Genomic DNA, 23,642 nt, shown 5'->3' with positions numbered 1-23,642 from the left:
GGAGCTGCAGGTGCAGGATACTCCACACAAGTGAATGGACTCCTCTCTACGCACAGATGCTCTGGGACTATTTGAATCTTAGGTAGCCAGGAAAGCTAGTTTAATGATTTTGAGCAGAGCTTGTTGACTAGATAATTTTCTTTGGGGTTGGAGGATCTGAAAAAACTCATTTGTATCAATATGAAGAACATACAGCCAACCTGTGTGTGCCGTCATTTAAGATAGAGACAAAGAGAAATACCTTCACTATGGAGACATTTGTACCAGCTGGCAACTGAACCAAACATGCTTTTTGTAATGTCATCGCTGATATTTGTGCAGTTCCTCCTCTTGGGGTTAAGGGTCATTGACACCACCACAGACACATGGAGACACTGTACAGGTAATATACCATTTTTATTCTACTTTATCTCCCCACATCCTCAGCATTACTGTCTATTACCTCTGATGTTTGAGTTAATGATTATCCACTGAATGGTTTACTGTTTCATCTAAAAAACCTGGGAAACCCCTCCAGCTAAAATTCTTTTGGATAATTCCAACTGTCTGCGTCTGCTTACAGTACAGTGGGAGTGTTTTTGTGCGCGGCGTTGCGTGCAATATTAACTTAAATGAATATCCACAAACAAGTACAGACATTGGATGTGGTTGGGATTCCACAACAATCCTATACAGATCGTAACATCAGGACAGACATGTTTTTATGATGTCTCATCAATTTTGGCGTAATTCCCTTCCATTATTCTGGCTCCTCAAAGAGTGTCATTCTTAATAACAACCCCTCCTAAAACCTCCTATAGCTCCAACGCAACCCAGGGCTATTTCTCACACAGCGGGGGAGTCAGGAACTCAAGCTTCCTATGACATTAATGGGTTTATTAGTTTATAGCTGTTGTTCCCAACGCGTCCCTTTGAAGCAAAGCTGTGCCAACTTGTGACCCCTTGGTTTCATAAGGTAGTCTATATATTAATTTATGAGAGCAGTGTTGTTTAGATGCTTTATTAAAGTAAAAGTACTAATACTCCACCATAAAAGTACCTTATTATAAGTAAAGATCATTTATTGAAAATGTTACATATGAAGAAAAAACTAAAGTAAAAGTACTCAGTGCAGAAAAACATCCCCTGTAACTGTTACACTATATTACACACTTTATATCAATAGATTATTATTATTGATGCATTAATGGGTAAGCAGCCTTTTTCTCTTGTTGGTTTGAGATCAACTATTTTGAAGCTTAAACCAATGATTCTTTTCATTATGTATTAATCTGTTAACTATTTTATCAATCATAGAATCAATCAATGAGTGATTCTAACTTTCTCAGCTTGAATAATATTTTAAAACATGTAGAAAAGTCTGAAAAAAAGACACAATTTGGGTGGCAGACAATGTGTTTGTTTCTTTTTCATACAATTAGTCATCTCAGGGCCCCTTAGATTTATTTTGTGACCTCTCACGACCCCAAGATTAGAGAATGAAATGGCTTAATCAGTAAAGCAATCTTTCTGATCTCTATATTTGTCTTCAGATTTTCTCCCTCTGGATCTTCTGTCCTTTGTCCTTGAGAGGGACCCTTCCAAACTTGTACCAGGGGTGCACATGAAGCAGGCAGGAGCGGTGAGGGGGATACATTTCTCGACCCCTCACACCTCCATGAGCTTTCCCTCCTCTCAGCTGCTGGTCAACTGCGACCTCTTCCCCAAAGAGTTCTCCATTATTGTGACACTAAAAGTCACCTCCAGTGCTGCCAAGGTGAGTGTCCCAGAAATACTCAGTGGTGTGATTGGTGGACAAAGTCCTCATCTGACAAAAAAAGACTTGCAAACCCACCAGAAGCGATTTATGAGATTACATGCAGCTTCCTCTGGAGCCACAAAAGGCTTTATACTACTTTTATCACTCAATGTAATAGTACTCCCCACGAACTGTAAACACACTTTGATGGGGAAAATTGTTGGAGTTACCCTTTAAGTAAAAGTCCTGCATTCAGTATCAAAATAATATTGACTAAATGTAGTTACCTAAAGTAAAAGATGCAGCAGAATGTTAGTAGAGATCATTAAAACTATATAATGTATTTTTGAAGCAGGTTTATATACTGTATATCACTGTATTACAGTTGAAAGGTATTTTCAGTATCAATCTAACAAGTAATTTTCCTGTGAAATGTAGGCTACTTGCAACTAACTATTATTTTCATTATCAATCATTAAGTGCACATACATCATATTGTGCAGTACTTTCACTCCTGTCAAACACAGTGTGACTAATAGTTTTTCCCATTTGCCTTTCAGCGAAATGAATACATCTTTTCCTTAATGGAACCAAAAACAGTGGAGAAAACAGGGCTGGTGGAGAAGAAGGAGGATAATGAAGAGAGGGAGCAACATGGAGGGATGGAGAAGAAGGAGAGGCAGGTGAAGAGTAACGAGGAACGTGGACGGATAATCCTGGGACTGAGGCTCTCGGGAAAACGTCTGCACTTCCTTTTTCGAGGTCACGGAGGGGTCGTGGAGCACTGGGGCTTTCGAGGCGCCCGGCTGGCCGACAACCAGTGGCACACTCTGGTTTTAGTCGTTGATAGTCGTCAAGTCAGGCTCACAGTGGACTGTAGCTTACCACTGGAAATGTAAGTTCACCTTTTTTCGTTCCTCTTGAGTGCTTCTGTTCACTGGGTGTCTCCTCTTCCTGTTCCCTCTGAATTCCCTTGAGGGATAGTAGATCCGTCACCACAATACAATGGCATTGCTCCAAATCTGCTCGCACCCTGCAGCCATATCACAGTGTCCTGACAGTTTGTGATAGATGGCTTTTAGTGGAAACTCCCCATGGCGCACAGAAGGGAGGAATCGACACCCTTACAGTGCCTATACAATACAATTCCTGTCTTGCTCCTGAAAACAGAAGCAGAACAGAGACTGCTTTAATTACGGTGATTTTTAGATAATTTATTGAAGAAAACAACTAACCTCAGCTATTAGAAATAATTATGTCTTTTTATTGCAAACAGTGTTCCCTCCAGGCCTTTCCCCGCAGACCTCAACATTCAGGGATCCAGATTCCACATTGGCAGCAGGGGGAGATGGAAAGGCTTGTATTCAGTAAGACTACATTTCATAAGGAATAAACCGGTAATTCACAGTTTCCTCTATAACAGTTGAATCTTTATTTGCTGCTCTGTGCTCAGGGTCTGTTGCGACAGCTGGTTTTGGTGCCAGGATCAGATGCCACCCATCACATCTGCCCCTCTTCTGATCCCCAGCTATCAGTTCTGTCAGTACCACCACTTCTCTCAGACCTGTCTGTCGCAGGGAGGGACGGCCACGCAACCTCCTATGGTAACTTGCAGATGCATTTTTCACGGTGTGATGTAAGACATGACGTAAATGCTTCCTAGTTAAGGTTTGTCTTTATGTTTTGATCACAAAGAAACCCAGGAGCGAGTGGCAGTGGGGTTGGAGCGGTCATGCTCGGAGCTGCTACAAGGCCAGCTGTGGTTCAATCCGCTAAGGAAAGGACTCTACCTCTGCGACGGTACAACTTGGATCGCTGTGCTAGAGGGTGTGGACTCTTAATTAATCAAACCATCCACTCCTGAGCCAGTTTTTTTTATTCCGTTTAGATTCAATTTGACCAAATTCTCACCTCTCCATCTGCTCAGATCATAAACGACTGGACTATGTGTTGGAACACCAAGTCCTCATCACCGGCTCAGAGACACATGATGTAGAGGTATCCTTACATTTTGTAAAACATGGATATTTACATACATTTGTGGGGTTTAGACTATTGAAAAGATCCCTAATGTACTTGGAAACTAGCCATAAGATCAAGGTTCAAGGTTGTTGAGGATGAGTTTAGGAGTCTCACAGCCTGAGGAAATAGCTGCTCTGTAGTCTGGCGGTACGGCGGCTGATACTTCTGTATCTTTTGTTGAAGTTCGGCTATAAAAAATTATTTTCTCTACTTTTAGTTTTTAGTTTTATCTCTCTGGGCCTCTAAGACAGATATGCATCCTGCCAAAAGGGGTAATGGACAAACAATGCTTTGTATTAAAAGGTCACAAGAAAAAACAATTGAAAGTCAGTGTTGAAACAGAACTAGTATTCTGTTAAGCACGACTGATATCGCCGTGTTGTTGTTGTTGTTGTTCCTGGAACTCCATGATTAATGTTGCTCCAGGACAATCATTGCACCTGACCAATCACGTTTTAGTAATGTCATAGCTTTGCTTCTGGGGAAAAAAGAGTGGAAAAATGTGCACATGGAGAAGCTACCTTTTTTTTTTTTTTTTTTTTTTTTTTACACATGATTAACTTTGTGAAATGTCTATTTTAACCAAGCCATCTTTTCCTTCACGTAAGCAAGGTTTTTTTTTGCCTCAACCTATAAAAACTGCGTCAGTAAACTGAAAAAAGGGAAATAATAAGTGAACAGTACAACAATATTTTCCAGATGCAACATGAACCCCAGTTTCCTCAGTGGCAGTCATGTCCTCAGCCCATTCGGTCACATCAGCTGGCCCCCAATGAGGAATTTGTGGCAACTTGAAATGATGGTCCTGGTGTAACATTAATTAAGATGAAACAACACCAACATGGCGATATCGGATGAACTGTACAGCGAAAGGTGTCCTCTCCTGAAATGTAATCTGGTCAGTCTTAGTCAGATTTCCTCTGTTGTAGTCCCACCTTTGGCTGATTACATTTCTGCATAAAATCTTGGGCAGTATTCATTTTCACCATCATGTGATTTCCTTCTACCATTCAAAATGGCTTTCCAAACATATTTTTTTCATGTTTTTTTAATCCAATCTTCAGGTGTTCCAGGTACCTGGGATGGGTCTAATGGCTGCGATGGCTCATCGGTCAGCAGCCTCTGGCTCTGCTGTGTATCTGTGGAGCAACACAGGATTCCAGCTCTACCAGAATATCAGCACATATGGAGCGCTGGCTTGGAGACACTTCAACATGGGCAAGAAGGTGTGACTAAAAGAAAGAGTTGGGTCATGGAATATGAATTGAGCACATGTGTCACATAGTTTAGCCAGCTGATATTCCCTGTGTTTTGTTACTTCAATCTAGATGTTTCTGGTGGTGTCTAACTCTGGCGGAGGGTCAGACAAGCCTTTTCTCAAAGAATCAGAGATGGACTTCTCCGTCATTTACAAGTGGAGCAAAAAAAGAAAACGGTTTGTGCAGTTCCAGACTCTGCAGACCTACTGTGCACGGGACTGGGAAGCCTTTAACATCAATCGGCAAACCTATCTCGCTGTGGCCAATCATAGGAAAGGTAAAAAAAAAAATACATATAAATATAACTAAATATACATCATATGATTACATGTTTTCGGTCCCATATTAGTCGTATATTTTGGCAATGTTTACAAAAACACTGGCAGAGCTGATGTGGTTGTCTTCTTCCAGGTAATAATAATCACACTATCAACAGTGTGATATACAAATGGGACAGGTCAACAAAGTCTTTTAAGGTTTACCAGATGTTGCCGACCTCAGGGGCCTACGACTGGGAGTTTTTCACAGTTGGACCGTACCATTTTCTGGTGGTCGCAAACGCCTTTGATGGAGTGACCACTTCTGTCGACTCAGTCATCTACGTTTGGGTCGATGGAAGCTTCAAAGTGTTTCAGACAATTAAGGTATTTGGTCAGCATAAAATGAAAAAAAAATGTCTTGATGTCTTGATTTAAAAAAAAAAAACTGGTTTGGTGCCACACCACAATACATGATAAATTTGGATGGTGTTTTGAGTGTGGATGGATATTGACTATTTTCTGCATGATTTCCATGTCATTCATCTTCTCACCAGCTGGGCTTTGATTTCCTCTGATGAGATCTGTATCTGTGAGATGAGCCTGAAAAACGATCTTGTCTGTACACAGAGAGGGAAGGGGAATACAAACGGGGAGAGATAAAAGGGCAATGAAAGAGAGATGGGAAGCAAGGAACATTTAAGACAGGGCCAAAAACAGAGCGTGTGGTTTGCCGTGATTTGCTTGAGCGATGGCAGTGCTTTGACGTGTAACTGATAGTCAATCATATATTTGAATGTAGCCACATTTTAGGAAAGAGCGTTGACACATTTATAGTCATATGAGAAACCATTTCTGCTGAAATGATTTAGGGGAACTCCACAGCTGGATGTGAGGATTTTTGAGAACACCCTGGGGCAGGTGGAAATTAATCACGTAAATATCATCCAGAAATGATTTTACATGTATTTCAGCTTTTCCATCTTTATGTCCAAGCAAGCGATAGTCAAAGAAGTATGCAGATCTTATTAAAGACAAATATCACAGAACAATACAGCTCTGTAAAGAACAGTATTAGGTTCAAACCAACTTTTAAGTATTGTCTGTTTTGCAGCTGTTAAAGCAGCGAGAAATGTTCTTTTCATTGCATATGATAATTGAATATTCGGGCTACATCCAAAAAGCCAGAAGGATGGGCAGAGTATCCAAAAGTATCCATTTTAACTTAAATGCATGCAGGTTAAATAAGAGTGCCTCAGCATTGTATTAAGTACAGTACTTGAGTAAACATACTTACTACATTAAGGATGGTTTCTCACTCTCATTGTCAATCTAGACGTTCTGCGCCACAGACTGGGAAATGTTCCAGATCGGAAGCAGAGTCTTCTTAGTTGTTGCCAACGGACACAGACTTGCTAATGGACCAAGTCAATATGCCATCAACTCCACTATCTATGAACTGGACATGAATGGGCAGCTGTTTGTCCGCTTCCAGGATATTTTGACCTATAGGTACTGATTATGAGAACACTAACTGTGTGATAACCTGCTTGCTGCCGTTTCAAACTCTTGACATCGCCACATACCTTTTCTGTCTCTCCAGTGCTGTGGACTGGGAGTTCTTCACCCTCGGGGAGGAATATTTTCTGGTTGTCGCTAACTCCTTCAATGGAGAATCCTACTCTCTCAACAGCATTCTCTACAGGTACTCAGCTTGTCAACAACACCCCTCCCAGTGTGAAATAATTCAGCCACTCTTAGTGCTGAGACATACACCTACACTGTTGTAATGTAGATTTATTTACCTTCAGTGAGCCAGACTATTAAAAGCACACCTGCACCTTTGACACATGAGAATTCACTAGTAGAGGAACTGGGAACTGTCTGACAGCTAATTTTAGGCCTAGATCCTTTTGTAAAGCTGATATGCAAATACAGCCTTGATTTGATTCCTCCTCTCTGTTTGCTTTTAGGTGGCAGGGATATGAAGGCTTTGTTCCCATTCACTGGCTCCCGACGATTGGGTGCAGTGACTGGGAGTTTTTCAGCTCCAAAGGAGAATCATATCTGATCTACTCTAGTGCCAAAGTACCTCTCTCCAAAGTGTTCAAGTTGAAAATCTACTAGAAAAAAAGAGAGACTGCCTGTGGTTTTGTATATTGTATTTATTTGTGTGTACATGTAGTTCTTCTTATCCAGTGTCTGTATGTTTCTGTGTGAGAAATCGTGTGATTGCATTGAAGTAAGTTTACCTTCATTATACTGTGCCTATTCACAATTTACATACAATTAGGGCTGTAGCAACCATTAAGGTCACAACCTTGGTATTGTTTCTGGAAATTCGGGGAGTTTATCAATCTGAGGAGGGTTTTACATTCTCAAGTTACAAAGAAATTGCACTTGGTGGGTGTTGAGGAATGATTTTGATATTTCTTAGAGTAAATATCTTTATAGTTGACAGTTTTAGGCCAGACATTTTCAATGAAATTTAATTCTCCACTAGCGTAACACCTAAGTTGGCCTAACTTGTTGAAATTGTTTTTAGACCATAATGTATGAAGATAAAGACTGAAAATGTAATTGAACAATTTAATAAGGAAAAAATAAGTAATTACCAGTGATTCATTTCAGAGATGTCAAGTTTTCAAGGTTTAGGTCTAGGGAGTTAAGCATCAGTGGTGCTAGGTTAACAACTGATGTACCTCACTTTAACACAAATATCATGCGCACAAGATGAATACAACTCTGTGTGATCTTTTCTGTAAAAACATTTGATAGCCTATTGATATTTAACATTTTGTTGTTGTTGTTTATTAAGTGGAATGTGTGTTCTCATAATACAACCGACTGATCATTACTTGTTTGCCTCTGACTGCATGAATTTTTAGATGAAACATGACAGTAAATTATTTAATTTTTACAATAAACCAGACATTGTATGTTTTTGCAAGACAAGACTTGTTTGTGCATTCGCTAACATTCAAAGTATGTTCATTTAGAGCTTGTAGGTGGTATACATACCCTGCAGGAGCAAACCACAGTACACAAGTTTTTTTATTCAAAGCAATTTCGTGGCTAATGAAGCATCCCTAGTAAAGTATTTCACTGGTATGCAAGCCAACTCTCATGGCCCCTGGGCACTTGACTTCAAACCTCCACGCTGTAAAACATGTTTGTTCTGCAGGACTACAAGCCCCATGACTTCACGATTGGACTTGTCGGAAATGTAGTTTTTGAGGCTACAGTTGTCACTGCTGATAAAGTAAATGTAGCTATAAAACATGATTTTATATGGCTGTTTCATAAAATGACAGTAAATTCCTGAAATTGCAATAAACTAAACGTAATATGTTTACGTTAATCGGTAGTGTAATGAATGTAACGTCAATTATTTTGGATTTTTAGCGTTCGCGTTAACCAAGTGTGTGACTACAAGTACCACAATGCACCACTTCATTTTCTGCCAGGGAGAAACATGGCTGCCCACTGTTCACCGAGGGTATTTTTATTTACGTTTCGTTTGTTATCAGTTTTAAAGGAGACAAATGAAGACAGAGCCATTGCCAGAAGCTACAATTACATTGTGTAACAATTAAACCAGTCGTCAGGGTTTCGGGAAGAAGACGCCATTTTTTAAGTCGTAGTGACACTGACCGCGAACATTTGCGTCTGCCTGATTTTTTTTTTTTCATTTTCGCTGAGCTGTCAAGCTGCTCGTCGGTGTCGGACTGCTTTGTTAGCCTGCTAAGCTGCTACACAACGCCACTGTGAGTCAAACGCACATACATCCGGTAATAGTCGCTATGTTTAGCCCCGTGAAGTCCTCTTATTTCAGAGTCAGCCCGGCCATTGTCAACAGAGAACTCGGCAAGACCAAGATGAGATAGCAAGAGGGCACACCGGAGTGCTAACACACGACTTACTACGAGGCAGAGTCCCAGCGTAATTGAGAGAAAACTGAGTACATAACTCACACAAGCATGTTCGGGAATCTTTTCGAGGAAGAGGAGGAGGAAGGCTTCGCTTCGGTGTCTTCCAGGGGGAGAGCCGCAAAGGGGGGAGACGAGCCACCTCCACCCCGGGGAAGAAGCAATCTGTGCGGCATCAAGAATCAGGGGGGCACCTGCTACCTCAACTCTCTGCTCCAGACCCTGCTGTTCACCCCAGAGTTCAGAGGTGAGGCCAGCTTACATATCCTAACAGTAGGATGAGATTCAGGTCCACCAGAGGACAGTTATGTATGTATTATATTTTCTTATTTGTGTTTTGTTGTGTGTCGTTGCAGAGGAGCTGTTCAGTTTGGGGCCAGATGAATTAGGATGCCTGGAAGACAAAGACAAACCAGGGGCCAAAGTAAGTCCCTTTATTGTAGGTGTAACCAGAGATGCAACTTATCATCTATGTGATTTCTAATGAGGTATTTCCTTCTTCTCTGCAGGTCCGAGTGATCCCACTGGAGCTGCAGAGACTGTTTGCCAGTCTGCTACTGGTAGACCAGCAAAGCGCCTCCACCGCCAGCCTCACTGACAGTTTTGGCTGGAACAGCAGCGAGGTCTGTGTCCATTATCTTAGTCATTGAGGCTCAGGTTACACTTCATATTTCAGTGATTGATTTACCTTCCGGTCACAGCGGGAAGTGCATGCAGACATTCGCAAAACTGGATTTCAAACTGCGACAGAATTGGAATTTCAGCTTGTCTGGAGGCAACCCAGCTGCAGTCATGCAAAAATACATACACAAAGAGGGAGAACAGACAGAAATATTCACAGAATTCGCCTCAGGACATGCACAGCCACCTTTTCCAGGTTAAGAATGTACATACAGTGATTTGATTAAACTCACACTGGAGCTCTAAAACCATCATACTGGAAAGTGCAACCAAAGCTCTAGTTGGGGGAGGTGAGAGTGACTACACACATAACAGACAGAAATGTTGCAAGGTTGCAGTGCGTAAATGTTTAGAATAAAGAGTGAGCTTTAAAAAAACATACATTATGGTAATAAGATGACCAAAACTTAAATTTAAAGGGGAAACAGTCAACTTCTTCCCTTTCAAAGCATTTCCAAGTGGCATTAGTGCTGGCGCCGCTGTAACAAAGACAATAGATTGCTGTAAGTATTCCTCAGTGCAGCAACAACACAAGACAAAATATGAGTTTAATCATTAATTTAGTCTCTAATGAAGACTTAAAAGCAAATAGAAATGATGCAAGGCTGCCAGCCTGACTAGATTGCCAGTCAGCCCACATTTTCCGAGGAGATTTCCTGCCTGTGTACTGAAAGCAAAGATTATGGAACCGATCTAAATGCAGATGGTTTTGTTATTCTATAGCCATTACATTGTGCAATCAATATTTACTTCACATTGAAGCAAAAACAAAAAAATGTTTACGCATTAGACCTGCAGCTGATATACATTGATTTCTTCTATAGTAACAACAAAAACAATACACTATGAAAGCTGTAATACAGTGTGTACTGTATACTTTAGTACATAGTATGTAACTGAGACATGGCGTCTTTCGTTCTGTCATTTGACCCTTTCTCTGTTGTCCTATCTCAGGGAACAAATCAGCATGATGTGCAGGAGTTGAACAGGATTCTGTTCAGTGCATTGGAGCACTCTCTTGTGGACACCTCTGGTAGTACTTTTATCCATCGGCTGTACCATGGGACCATTGTTAACAGCATTGCCTGCAAGGAGTGTGGTAATGTCAGCCAGAGACAGGTGCGTCAGTGCTTGCAGGATTTCTCAGCCTCTCTGACGTGGCTCCTTTTTTATATATATTTTTATAAATGCAGCTCGAATTATTATACTTCCACAAAGGAGGTATCCATGTTGAATACATTTCACAACAAAATGCTAAAACAAACATTATTATAATCAACCCGGTTCTGTAATTTTTGGTGTCTTCTGTAGGAGGACTTCCTGGACCTGACGGTGTGTGTTTGTGGCATGTCTAGCCTGGAGGATGCTTTGTGGAGCATGTTTGTGGAGGAAGAGTTGTTTGAGGGCAATAACCTGTACCGCTGTGCACAGTGTGACAGGCTGGTTACTGCTGCCAAGGTCAGTGCCAGCTCTCAGACTGTAAAGATTATAATCCAATGAACCTTAACAGATGTTCACATTAGAACAACTTTTGTTCTAGTTTGTATGAATGATTTTACATAAACATAACAAATCTATCTTTTTTCAGCTGTGTCTCACTTCACTTTATATTTTGCTCTTATTTAGTCTGCCAAGCTTAAGAAGCTTCCTCCATTCATGACTGTGTCTTTGCTGAGGTTCAGTTTTGACTTTGCCAAATGTGAGCGATACAAGGAGACGGGACGCTATAGTTTCCCCATTACAATCAACCTGCAGCCGTTTTGCGAACAGGTACTTGACCTTAGATTACATTTACCATTACTTTTCTCGGTTGTCATTTTTGCTTTCCAGATGTGTGCCCACACAAAGATGTCTTAATAAGTTAAATATTATGTGTTTCTTACTTACAGACCGATGGAGAGGAATCTGATTACTCCTACGAGTTGAGCTCTGTGATTATCCATAAGGGTGGCTGCTATGGGGGCCATTACCATGTTTATATCAGGGACATTGACCAGCTGGGCCAATGGGAGCCGCCGGTAAGAAAAATAAAACCGCAAAGGTGGAAAAGAGCAAATGAAGGAATATTTTTTATTAAAAAACTAGCTGTCTTTGGTTATACTTGCTTTTAAAATTGCTATTTCAAAAGCAGTTGAATGCGAATACTCTAATGGACTTGCATTACTAGCGGCAATATAAAAAGAAATGCCTCTTTGTCTCGTTGTTAGGAGGAGGAATGCAAACTCAAGACTCAGAAGAAAGGCAAGGAAGCGGTCAAGAAGGAAGTGTGTGAGCCAAAACTACAAGAAGATGACCCTTTGTCTGTCCTCACTGCTATTATCGCCCAGGTATAGCTACTGCAAATCTAAGAGCTTTTGTCTAGTTCATGTATGTTTTTTTTCTGTTCTTGTGTCAGTGGTACAGTCATAGTTGACTGATAAGGTGATTTCCTGTCCACTAGGAGCCATCAAAGAGCATCCTGTTGGACCAGCTGGGTCAGAAACTCCTGGATAAGATTGGTTCATCCTGGAGCAAAAAGTTCAGAAAACACTACGGTCCTATAGGAAAGGTATTTAAGTTTACGATCTTTTTATGCTTTCTTTAAATCGGGTCTTACACTAGTTTATTTCATGTACCAATAATTGTCGTCTTGTTACTCATTCTGTTCTGTTCTAGTTCTTGCAGTCCCACAGTGATGTTTTCATGTTGGTGTCCAATGGTACTCGAGTGGCATTGAAGGCGAACCCGCCAAGCCCTGTGGCTGAGCCACCAAGCCCTGTGACTGAGCCCCCAGGCCCAACAGAGCAGATCACTAACTCTGATTCTTCAACACCTTCAGACCCTGGAGCTGCTGAACAACAGCCGGAGCCTGAAAAAGAGGTATTAGAGCAGCAGCCACATTTTCGACGTCCAATGTTAAATCGTTACGACTTTTGAAGGAAGAATTACACCTACTCAGTTGTTTTTCATCTATGTTCCTGGTGGACATCTTGTGATTACTTTGATGCCTGTTTCTCACGGTGTTTCTTCCTGTCTGTCAGCAGGGTAGCCACTGGTTTGACCTTAACGACTCCACAGTGACCTCCATCAGGGAGTCTGACATAGAGAAGCAGTTCCAGGGCAAAGAGAGTGCATACATGCTGTTCTACAGAAAAACACAGCTGCACAGGCCCAGTGAAGGTAATGGACTCCATGTGTTGCATTAGTATTGGAAAAGATGTGTCAGATCAGAAAAAGAAATGGAAAAGAGTTGAATAACAGAAGAGAAAGTAGGGTAATTTGATTATCTTTGACTGTCTTTTATAATGTGTTATGTGTTTCCTCTACATTTGCAGCCCTGAATAATGCCCAATATAAAGTTCCTCTTCACCTCATCCACATGGCTCAGGAAGAGAACATCAGACTACAGCAAATGCGGTACAAAAACACACATTCATGTTTCATACCACGCTTTTGGCTGTTTAGTAGATTCTGACTGAAGAATGTGACATTTCAGTGGAATCTGAAATCATAAATCAGTGAGGATCAACACAAAAAGGAAGACACTTGTATTAAAACTGGTTTGTTACATTAATTATTGATGTCAGTCGTGTGTTTCTGTTGCAGTGAGAAGTTCGAAGCCACAAATAACACTGTGGAGCTGCGACTTCACCTGGCAACCAATTACAGGCTAGAAAATGGAGCTCTGCAACCAATCAACAAGGAGAAGGACGGGAGCATCACTCTGAGTTTCGACCGTAGAAAGACTGTGGGAGATCTCCGATTAGCTATTTATCAGGTGACTTAATTTCCAAAAAGCTGTTGTGTATTAAAAATCAAAAAAAGAATGGTGTGAGTGAGCTGTTTTTGCATTTGTGTGTAAAGATGCTGGACCAGTGGGAAGGGGACATGGCTCTGACTATGGCCAAGAGTCTTCCTGCGGGTCTACACCTCTACAATACTATTACAGGTGAGACTCTTGCATACAAACTACTTTTGAAAGAGTAAAAGACGTTTAAATAATGTTGTAACTCATTCTGGTTGTGGTACTCTTTGCAGATGACAGTGTCTCCCTGTACAGTACAGGCCTTCAGACAAACTCTGACCTGTTTGTGTGGAACGGCAGAGAGGTAAGGGAAGACATAGTCCAACAAAGTAGGCCTCATGCAAAAAAGGCATCTGCACTTGACTTGTATAGTAGGTTTGAACCACTGGAACGTTTCAATTCAATGATATCACTCATACGTGCTACCTAAGAAGAATTAATTGTTTTATATGAGTGATTCTTGCATGGAACACAGTATCTGACCAAAGATAACCAAACTTGACACGTTTTCCTCTATAGGTGTGTGGTGCAACTGTCCTCATTGGAGCTGAGTGGGAGCCAGTGCTGCTGACTGTAGTCCGCCCCCATTTGGGGGAAGATGGGATCCCAGAGGTGGAAGATGGGGTGGAGTGTGAGGAGGGAAGCGGAGGTTTTGAAAATGGAGGGCCAGGGCTTAAAAAGGAGGCGAGAGGTTTTGCAGGTGCTGCCACTCTTGGGGAGGTGAGGGAGGCTCTGGGGGAGCCTAAGGAGAGTCTGCTGTGCCAGGAGCATAAGGGAGGAAAGAGAGTAGAGCAGGGGGCAGGAGAGGGAGGAGGGGCAAGCGGATGGAGGCTGTTCCCTCCCGATGACATGCAGCGGACGCTAAAAGAGCTGTCACTGAAAGACGGAGATGCGCTGTTGGTGCTGGAGCCACAATCATTCGACAGCAGGTAAAATCCTTCGCAATGTATGTGACGTTGTTTTCCTCAAGTGTTTGTTTTACAACTGTCTTCTTATCTTTGCTCAGCATGTTCACTCTAAATGGAGACGTCGTCACTGTGACTACACCGTCTGACTGCCGCTGGCTCCAGGTGGAGTTTCAACCAAATGGAGGAGGAGAAGGAGAAGGGGACAAAGAAGAGGAGAGGAGGAAGATCAAGGTTCCAGCTACAGGAAGTATGGTCAGTATTTTTGTGCTGCAGTTGGTTGTCTCTTCTTCCTCTTTGTATCTCCATGTTAGCACTACATTGTTGTCTCTAAAAAATCATTTAGTCATGTTTGATGTGTGTCTCATACAGCTGCTGTTTGAGGTGAAACAGAGGGCCAAAGAAGAACTGCAGCTACAGGAGAACCCCCCAGGCAAGCTGCTCGTGTTAAACTTAACTGTTTACAACTGCAGATGTTTTACAACTGTCACTAATCACAAATGAATATCAATGAATTGATTAGAAATAAGAGCTCGTATTAGAAGTCATTTAGAGTTTTTTCATTTTTAGATGACAAAGTAAACAGATAAAAAATATCTGAAAGGAAAACAAAGATTTCTAAGGTGATTATACACTAATCAAAGCATAATTATGAGCATTATATTTTATTTCTGCAAAAAGATCCTCGTGCACACTAGACCTTTTAAAATATTATAATTTGCCTTTGACCATGGAAATTGACTCAAAATACTTTTTTTTAATCTTAGCTACTGTTTATGCAATCACAAACTGTATATTTGTGTTTGGATATGTCCTTAAATCAGCTGTTTTTATTCTGACTGACCAGGTGCACAGTACTGTCTGAGACAGGTGGACTGCACAGGGAAACTCCTTCCTCCAGGTACTGTTACATTTGTTACCTTGGGGTGATTTTAATGGTGGAGACAACTTAAAGGCTGGAAATCCCCCTCATTGTAACAAAATATCAAAATATGCATTCCTTTACACTCTGTACACTGCCCCCTCATAAAATGTTTAAAAGGTACTCCCCCTGCTTGTAATGTTTCTTCTCATCATCCATCTTTGAAGTTTTAAAGCATATTTACCAAGTGCGCTTGTGTTGTCTTACCTTGGTTTACCTGACAGTGTGTGAGGAGTTGAGTGTTCGCGATGCAGGGGTGCGACTCATGACCACACTGACTCTCTGTCCGGGAATTGCCCCCAAGGCATCACAGGTGTGTCTTTTTATTTGAAAGCTTCAATAAATCCTTTGTACTTGCAGCTGCACATGTGAAAGTTACAGAACCTTTAAGTAGCAGCGAAACCTTTCCCATCCTACGTTTTCAAGCAAATTGGAGTTACGAGCATTTCAATGCCTGATTGATGTGGGTTTTTTTCTTTGCGTTGCAGCTTTTCCTTCACTTCTCTGTGGGCACAGCGCCCTCTGCTGGCATGGAGATGGACATAATTGTGGAGAGTGCTTGTACTGTCAAAGAGGTGAGGAGAAAATGCTCATGCACTTATGTGAAACCTTCAACACGTGCTTATGATAAATGTATGCATACTTTTAAAATTTGTATTTTCTTATTATTTGCAGTGTTTAAAGGCAATGCTGGATGCTGTGGGACTTGATGGTAAAATAACTTTTTTCTGCTTTATTGTACTGTATGTAACTCATATGCCCTGCAGACTCATCTTATTGTCTCTGTTTTGGTAGGACTGAAATCAAACATTTTTTTTTTTACTATAGTACATCAGTGCAATACCTGGTTGTTAATGTCAGTTAAATATGCGTTTGCAGGCACCTGTTGGCACTTGAGGAGGCTTGATTGGTGTGAAGAGGTTGGAGAGGCAATTGTGGATGAGGTGAGTCGCTGACTGTCATACCTAAATCAACGGTGTTTGCAGACATCTTTTACTTTGTTTTGCTTCTTTTACCCACTTATCAGGTGTAGTTTTTTGCTTTTTTTCATTATATTTAGTACCAGGTAAAAGTCTGGAGAGAATACTGTATGCTGTGATGTAAACTTTGAGTATCGTTTGAAATAATTTGACCAACAATCTCAATTTTCAGGATGCTTCTCTGTCAGAGCTGAAGATAAGCAATGGAGAGACATTAATCGTCACAGAAGGACAGCTTCCTCCAAAGGTACTTAAATGTTTTGACTTTGGCTGGAGATTTATTGAATGTTGTGACTTTACCACTCTCTTGAGCCTGGTTCTCTGGTTTTCTGTGTCAGGGTTTTCTAAAGCTATCAGTGTGGCTGTATCTGGATCCCAGAAACGACTCCATGGAAACTGATTTTAACGGCCACACTGAGGAGAAAATGCTGGAGGTTGTGACTGCAGGTGAAACACACAGTCAGTCACCTCCAATGTATGCTGGAAACATGGCAGAGCTGAAAAATGTAGGACAGGTGGAGATATCGGACGAGGCCACCTTGGAGGATTTTAAGACTCAGGTATGAGTATAATTTGTCCTTGTTGACACACTGCCTCTCTTTTCTTTTATGGAAGGCTTAATAATCAGGTCAGGCAAAGTGTGCATGTGATTTTGGTGTTTTTTTTTTCTACCCAAGATGCTCCTCTCAGTCTATTTTGTTTTCTGTTTCTGTGTCAGGTGATGACATTGCCCTCCCTTCAGGATGTGTGTGTGCCAACCACTGCGTTCATGCGTGTGTGGCAACTTGAAGGACGAAGGCTGGCACGAATCCTCAGAGGACAACATCTCACACTCAGGTATGAACACTTTCGAAGATGTAACTGATGCTCACAAGATTCTAGTTATTATTGATAATTTCAGTTTTGAGTCATTGCGATTTTCCTCCTGATCAGGAAATTGAAGCTGACCAGTGGTACAGACCTTTGTGTGCAACAGCTACTAAAAGAGGAAGATCTAGGGTAAGGTTTGCAATGTCACCAGTTTGTTTTCACTTATACATAATGTGTATGAGAAGGAAAGGGGCTCTTCTGTTATTTCTCGGTTAAATTATTTGTGTCCATCTGTATTGAAGCCCCAAGGAGGTGTTGCTGAATGTTAAAATGGGAGTACCAGGGGAGAGGTGCTACTACCCTCCAGAGGAGCTGGTTTGGGATGCATCCCGAGACTCTTCTCCTCGCTCTCTACGCACTTGTCTGGCTTCACACTATGGCCTCTCCCCCGACTCTCTTCTGTTGGCCAAACACCAGCCAGAGAAACACACCTGGGAGGAAATCTCAAACTGGGTAAGATAAGCACAGAGTAATTTCTTGTTTTTCTTGGTTTAGGCATCAGGGGAAATCCGTATGTATACTTGCACTCATTTGCTCAATAGAAAAGTTGGTAGAGTTGGAAGAGTTGAAAACATACAGTGAAAACAAGTGTGAAACATAGCAAGGACTGACAAAAGTAGCATGGATCTGATCATTCAGTTCATCATTTTATTAGGTTTTTTTATTTCATAAGCAAAGAAACTATCCTAAAATCTCAATATTCTTGTAAGTGAATAATATGCCGTATGTCTTTGTACTTTCAGAACCAGCAGGTTTCCAAAAAGAAAAAGAAGAAGAGGGCAGAATCACTACTGGGAGCACCGTTTCACCTCAAAGATGGAGACACAATCGGCATCAAGGTCTTCATAAAACCCAGATTGTTTAAAAACTAGTCTGTTTTTTTATTTGTTCGAGAAACGCTGAATCTGTTCTTAATATTTTTTCCAGAATCTTTTGATTGACAATAACAGGGACTTTGTCACCATGGAGGATCAGCAGGGCCAGCAGAGGCTCAGAGAGCAGGCGGAGCAACGCAGGAAAGGGTAGGACTTCAAACCTTTAATGGCAGTGATCAGTATTGTAGCTTTAATACTACCACACTGTGTCAGTTGGGTCCTTTACTGAAACGTTGTACCCTTGCTTCTTTTCAGAGGGCAGGCTGCAGGCTCAGATGGTGTCGGACCACGCAAGAAGGCTGGAACGACCAAATCCAGGAAACCAGAGGTGGGGCTGTCAATCAATGTTGGAGTATTCAGATAGCACCCGGCTCCTGTGGGTGCATGGACAAATCATAACTACGCACAAACACAGATGCTACATTGCAGGACAATCCACTTGACGTCAGTCTTGTGCCATTTCTTTTTTTCCAACTGTATTTCTCCACAAACCTTTCAAACCCGACTCAGTTCCCGCTGTAAATTAATTCCTTCTTCGCTTTTGTCTGATTTGTTGACAAGAGAAGGAATTTTATTTTGCCTTTTTGATTTGCTGTTTAGTACCACCATTATTTCAGATTTCTAAATTACAACCACCACACATGCCCTTTATGGAATTATATTTTTGGGGATATTTGAAGACAGCGACATTCAGGAAAACAGATTGTCTTGCTGCATTGATCGGTAGCTACTTTGTAAAAGTATCAGCCCTGAGAAAACACTTTCTACTTTGAGTGTTTATTTTTGTTTTTTTTGTTTTTTTGCTATTACAAGCTGGAGGTTATATACCGACATTTGTGCTGACTGGAGCGTCTATCTTATACAATTTTGTATAAAATGTAGCAATCAGGGTGAAAAAAAAATACTGTCAGCCACCAGTTAATGCTTTTTATCTTCTGACATGCCAACAAGCCACTATGGCAGGAAATCAACCATCAAAAGTTCTAGCTGATGCGCATAGGATAACTTGTTTTAAGTAATGCTGATTTGTATAAGAAACCTGTCACTGTGCATTGAGAACAAGCACGTTTTTTCTGTATCATGGGCTTGTTTTTAAGGTTGATAAGGGAGAGGAGAGATGGGCCTTAATATGGAGAAGCCTCAGTGCTGCTCTGTCCTCCCTACCTCGCTCTCTACCTCTCTCATTCTACCTCTGCTGCCCTCTCTGCCCCCCCCCCCCAAGATTTTGCTGTAATTAATAGTTTTGTTTTCTTAACCTCAAACTGTTCATGCGCCTGCTCAATATGAGTCAACTACAGTTTAAAAAGTATTTCAGTTTGATGCCTTTGTTTACTTGTAGTCATATTTTATAAACGGTTAAGCAACTTAGTCGTCTTTTATTGGACATGATCCTCTTCTAGAGCTAATAATAAAGCAGACAGCCTTCACTTTCTCCATAATTTCATGTTCAAAGAAATTATTCTTCTATAATCATCTGATGCCAGGTGAATTGGCTGCTGCAGATATATTCTGTAAAACAATGCATTCAAATCCTTTCTGGCACTAATCCTCCTTGATTATGTAAAATTTAAATTCCCTGAGTTGATACATGAGTTTTCATTGTGGAACATGTAATGTTTCATTTGCATGCACTATACGTGACTTCAGGGAAGAAAAATAATATTCTTGTAGATAATTTATTCGAAAAAGAAGTGACAAAATAATGTTTATACTGTATGAAATGTGATCGGTTTTCTAGGCTGCTTGCCTGTTTTATTTCATGTATTATTCTGGCCTTGATCAGTGCCAAGTAGAAATATCAAGTTTTTTTTTTTTAAAGCAATTGGAGAACACTGTTTGACAGTATACTCAGCAATAGTGAAATTTAATTTTGTATAGTATGATATCATTTACGAGTGTTATTGATTACATCTTTGGTGTTATTGATAAAGAATGATCTGCTGTACTATGACAGTAGACATCTGTTTGTATTTGTGTCAGATTGTATCTGCAGGAAGTATTTTATCAATAATAAAGGTATACAGTAATCAGACTTAAGCTGAATCATTTTAAACCTGCTCCTGGGCAGGTGTACCCACATTTTCTTTCCATGGAGGGCCAAAACTGAAAGTTAATGGTGGACCACGGGCCAAAAGCAAACTGTACTGTCTGTAATGTACAAGAATGCAAAATGGTATTACGATCCCAAGTTTCCTTAATTGATGGACTTGTTGTGCCCTTCATCTTAATTTTTTTTTTCTTCTTTTTTTTCTTTTCCTGTTCTGGTTGGCCAAACCAAACCTCATTGCAGACCCCACTTTAGCCAGCCTTGCCTGGCAATGTTGGCTGATTTTTCCATCTTTGAACAGCTATAGTGCTGTGAAATTTGGGGTCTACTGCAAGAAATTCATAGTTCACAAGAAAAGTTTGTATATGAAAAAAACAATTAACTTTTTATCCTTTTTGTAATAAGATACGTAAATAAGATGAGTTTTTGTAGTACCTTAATTAACAGTAATTAATGACCGTTTTCGTTGTTATCACGGAAAAAAACATGTTACAGTTGACATTCATTATTCATACAAAATATGCAACATTAAAGGTGCACTATGTAGTTTTTTGGGGAAGAAATTTTAATCAAAGAGAAAGATCTTTGTTGACTGATTTTTCTAACTTAATAAACAAAGTCTCTTCGTTTTCATGACTGAATAAAATTAATAAACAAACTGACCTTTAAAGGACAACACAATTTCATACGGTTTTAGATTATATTTGGCGGACCATGCCACTTTTCTAGCCTTAAACAGTGTTCTTGGGACATTATTTTCCTCTGAGAACAGCTTGTTTATTCAGTTATGGAAAAAATACTTGTTTGTTTGTTGTTGTTTGTTTTAGTACCTCATTAATATTGTAAATATAAAAATTCTGAGTCTGAATTTCTTCTCCAAAACGGCATAGTGCTCCTTCAACAGCACATTTTGCTGTGACCAATCACAGCCCAAGAAGCCTGGAGTGTCCAATCAGCTTTCACAGTGCAGCTCTAGTGTCCCTCTGTCACAGTATTAATGTGGCCGGCAGACACGCTGTGAGATTTACTGCAGGGAGAGCAGAGATTGTCTGACAGTTGCTCAGCTTGACAAATAACATTTGCAAAAATGGTTGATGCTTTCTGTGCTACATGGAAACTGGTGGACAGCCAGAACTTTGATGACTACATGAAGGCACTTGGTGAGCAAGTTTGATTTGTTTTTTATTAATTTGTCTCCTTGAAATAAGAGTTAATTGTTCTCAGTGTGAGTAATGATGTCTGCTGTAGGCTGCACTTATTCTACAAGTGTGTTTCTGATGTAGTAGTTGCTTATTTTTGCTCAAATATTTTTACTTTAAGCAAAGCATAATTTCTTTTGATTTGTTTTTACAACAGGTGTTGGTTTTGCCACTAGACAAGTGGGCAATGTCACCAAACCAACAGTAGCCATCAGCCAGGATGGAGACAAAGTGGTGGTGAAAACCATGAGCACCTTCAGGAACACCGAGATCTCCTCCAAGCTGGGAGAGGAGTTTGATGAGACTACACCTGATGATCGACACGTCAAAGTAAGCTGCGTAAAAGTCATTGCATAATTTTTTCACTTTAATGTGTGCTCTAGCTGGAGGTGGTTTAAATTTTAACTTGCTTGTTTGTGCTTGCAGTCTACTTTCACCTTGGAGGGAGACAACCTTGTGCAAGTGCAGAAGTGGGATGGCAAGGAGACCAAATTTGTCAGAGAAATCAAGGATGGGAAGATGGTGATGGTGAGATCACATAACACGCACAGCTTGATGGAGTATGATACAAACCCCTACAGCTGCAACAGAAGATAAATCTTGTCATGCATGTCACTGTTCTTACATTTACAACTTGCAAAGTAGTTATGTAAAGCATTTTGAATTGCCTTGTTGTGCAAACGTGCCTAACAGATAAACTTGCCTCGCCTTGTTATTGCTATGGTTAAATAAATGATACGACTAGAGTGATCTAAGGAAAACTTGCATGACATTCAGTATGCATCATTTCCAGACTTTGCATTAAAAGCGCGAGTAAATGTTGACCACCATCACGTAACACAGGCTGTCCTCTGCTTTGTCTCCTCTCTGCCTCACAGACTTTGACTTATCAGGGAGTCCAGGCGGTCCGCACATACGAGAAAGCCTAACTCTAACATCCACTTGAATGAGCAAATCATCCCTGCACTGCAAAAAAGGTGTCCCCCCCTCCCCCCCCTTTTTTTATTTTAACAAAAATGTTTTTACAGCAGTGATTTGCACTTGATTTGTTGTTGTAACATGAGATAAATATTTTGGGAAATCTTTTTTGTAAGATCTTTTGTAAGAAATTTCCGACTGTGAAGGGCCTAAAATGTTTGATTCTGTGGAAAAAGGGAAAAAAAATAAAGTGCTTGACTAAACTTTAACGTCTCAGACTTTTCAGTTGGGGCTCCGTCAGTACCACTTTATCTCAACAGGGCTCTCTTTCTCAGGCTTTTTTTTTTTTTTGTCATCCAACTTCGAATGCACTCCTACATTTCTTTTCACTATGTCAACCTAAATTGTGGGAACAGTGCTCTCCCTGTGATGGGTCAGTTCCAGGTGACAGCTGCAGGGTGACGGTGAGGGCCAGAGCCGGCCGTGCAGCAGCAGCAGCCAGTGTGACCATTGAACTCGTGGGAATGAACGTCCTCTAGTAACCTCCAGATGGTCAGAGACGACTAGGAGCTGGAGGGGAGTGGAGGGGGTGGGGGTGGTGATGTCACTGGCCTCGGGATAATCCGGTTTTAGTCGTGGTGTCATTACGTAGAGGCATCATTCGATGGTGTGCGGACCAACCGTGAATGAATGCTGCCGCTGGTGTGACAGAATGACAGCAGTACGGAAGGGCACTGTGCAGGATGAGGACAGTTTGTATCAATAAATCCACTATCCCACGGTTGGTAGATCAAAGTCTAAAATTAAAGTGATCTGTAACTGTTACAAACAAGAGGACACAGTTTTAAAGCTTACCCTCATCTAACCTCAGTCTTTCCCACATTTTAAGAGGCCAAGCGAACGCCTCCCTGTCCTCCCCTGTGAGCTGTGTCGAGCCTACTGAACACTGTGACTACAAGTGGCCATTCTTCTCACCCCAACACACAGGCTGCCAAGTTTCTGGCCACCCCTGAATAGCGTGCGACACAAAGAAGCCGTGGTAACTGGAGTGGAACTCATTTGGCCTTTGCCCACTGAATTAATTTAAATTAAAATCTATCTTTATGCTCTAGTTATAGGATGCCCAAAAAAATTGCCCCGAACTCTCACAAAATCCAGGCCAAATCATTTGCATAAGTATTCGGGGTGACAACAGTTAAAAGACAAGTTCAGGCGAGTTCATGTCACGGTGTTCACAGCAGCACAGTTGCGCTGAA

General features: G+C 41.0%; 3 protein-coding genes across 4 annotated transcripts; all 3 read left to right on the top strand.

The window, feature by feature from the left end:
* Window positions 1-297: 297 nt before the first annotated feature.
* Window positions 298-7,403, top strand: LOC311273442 (thrombospondin-type laminin G domain and EAR repeat-containing protein-like; the record flags this gene model as incomplete). The annotated part of the gene is made up of 13 exons (XM_084380519.1): window positions 298-382; window positions 1,533-1,756; window positions 2,299-2,633; window positions 3,015-3,105; window positions 3,192-3,342; window positions 3,434-3,565; window positions 3,666-3,736; window positions 4,825-4,986; window positions 5,089-5,296; window positions 5,431-5,663; window positions 6,613-6,788; window positions 6,880-6,981; window positions 7,250-7,403. 13 exons carry the CDS (start codon window positions 298-300, stop codon window positions 7,401-7,403), a joined length of 2,124 nt encoding a protein of 707 aa, XP_084236645.1.
* A 1,353-nt stretch (window positions 7,404-8,756) lies between these two features.
* Window positions 8,757-20,254, top strand: usp40 (ubiquitin specific peptidase 40). 2 transcript variants are annotated; one of them, XM_084381675.1, is made up of 31 exons: window positions 8,757-9,452; window positions 9,562-9,629; window positions 9,715-9,828; window positions 10,841-11,005; window positions 11,198-11,344; window positions 11,513-11,656; window positions 11,776-11,904; window positions 12,094-12,213; window positions 12,327-12,434; window positions 12,542-12,745; window positions 12,910-13,045; window positions 13,201-13,282; window positions 13,472-13,643; window positions 13,730-13,814; window positions 13,904-13,974; window positions 14,190-14,599; window positions 14,677-14,830; window positions 14,948-15,008; window positions 15,423-15,476; window positions 15,722-15,810; window positions 15,986-16,072; window positions 16,173-16,209; window positions 16,377-16,441; window positions 16,650-16,724; window positions 16,816-17,037; window positions 17,196-17,314; window positions 17,411-17,476; window positions 17,590-17,800; window positions 18,091-18,186; window positions 18,275-18,369; window positions 18,478-20,254. In XM_084381675.1, the coding sequence occupies exons 1-31, from the start codon at window positions 9,257-9,259 to the stop codon at window positions 18,584-18,586; spliced, it is 3,891 nt and encodes a 1,296-aa protein (XP_084237801.1). In that variant the 5' UTR covers window positions 8,757-9,256; the 3' UTR covers window positions 18,587-20,254. The 2 variants fall into 2 exon arrangements, with proteins under 2 accessions (XP_084237801.1, XP_084237800.1); XM_084381674.1 differs by having other exon boundaries at window positions 12,907-13,045.
* A 1,018-nt stretch (window positions 20,255-21,272) lies between these two features.
* Window positions 21,273-22,649, top strand: fabp7a (fatty acid binding protein 7, brain, a). Its single transcript, XM_084380770.1, has 4 exons — window positions 21,273-21,429; window positions 21,626-21,798; window positions 21,895-21,996; window positions 22,347-22,649. The coding sequence occupies exons 1-4, from the start codon at window positions 21,357-21,359 to the stop codon at window positions 22,395-22,397; spliced, it is 399 nt and encodes a 132-aa protein (XP_084236896.1). The 5' UTR covers window positions 21,273-21,356; the 3' UTR covers window positions 22,398-22,649.
* The last annotated feature ends 993 nt before the right edge of the window (window positions 22,650-23,642 follow it).

The sequence above is a fragment of the Pagrus pagrus genome (assembly GCF_965226575.1).
Source record: "Pagrus pagrus genome assembly, chromosome: 18".
Lineage (NCBI taxonomy): Eukaryota > Metazoa > Chordata > Actinopteri > Spariformes > Sparidae > Pagrus > Pagrus pagrus.
Note: the sequence above shows the minus strand (reverse complement) of the source record. Positions and strands in the feature narration are given on the sequence as shown.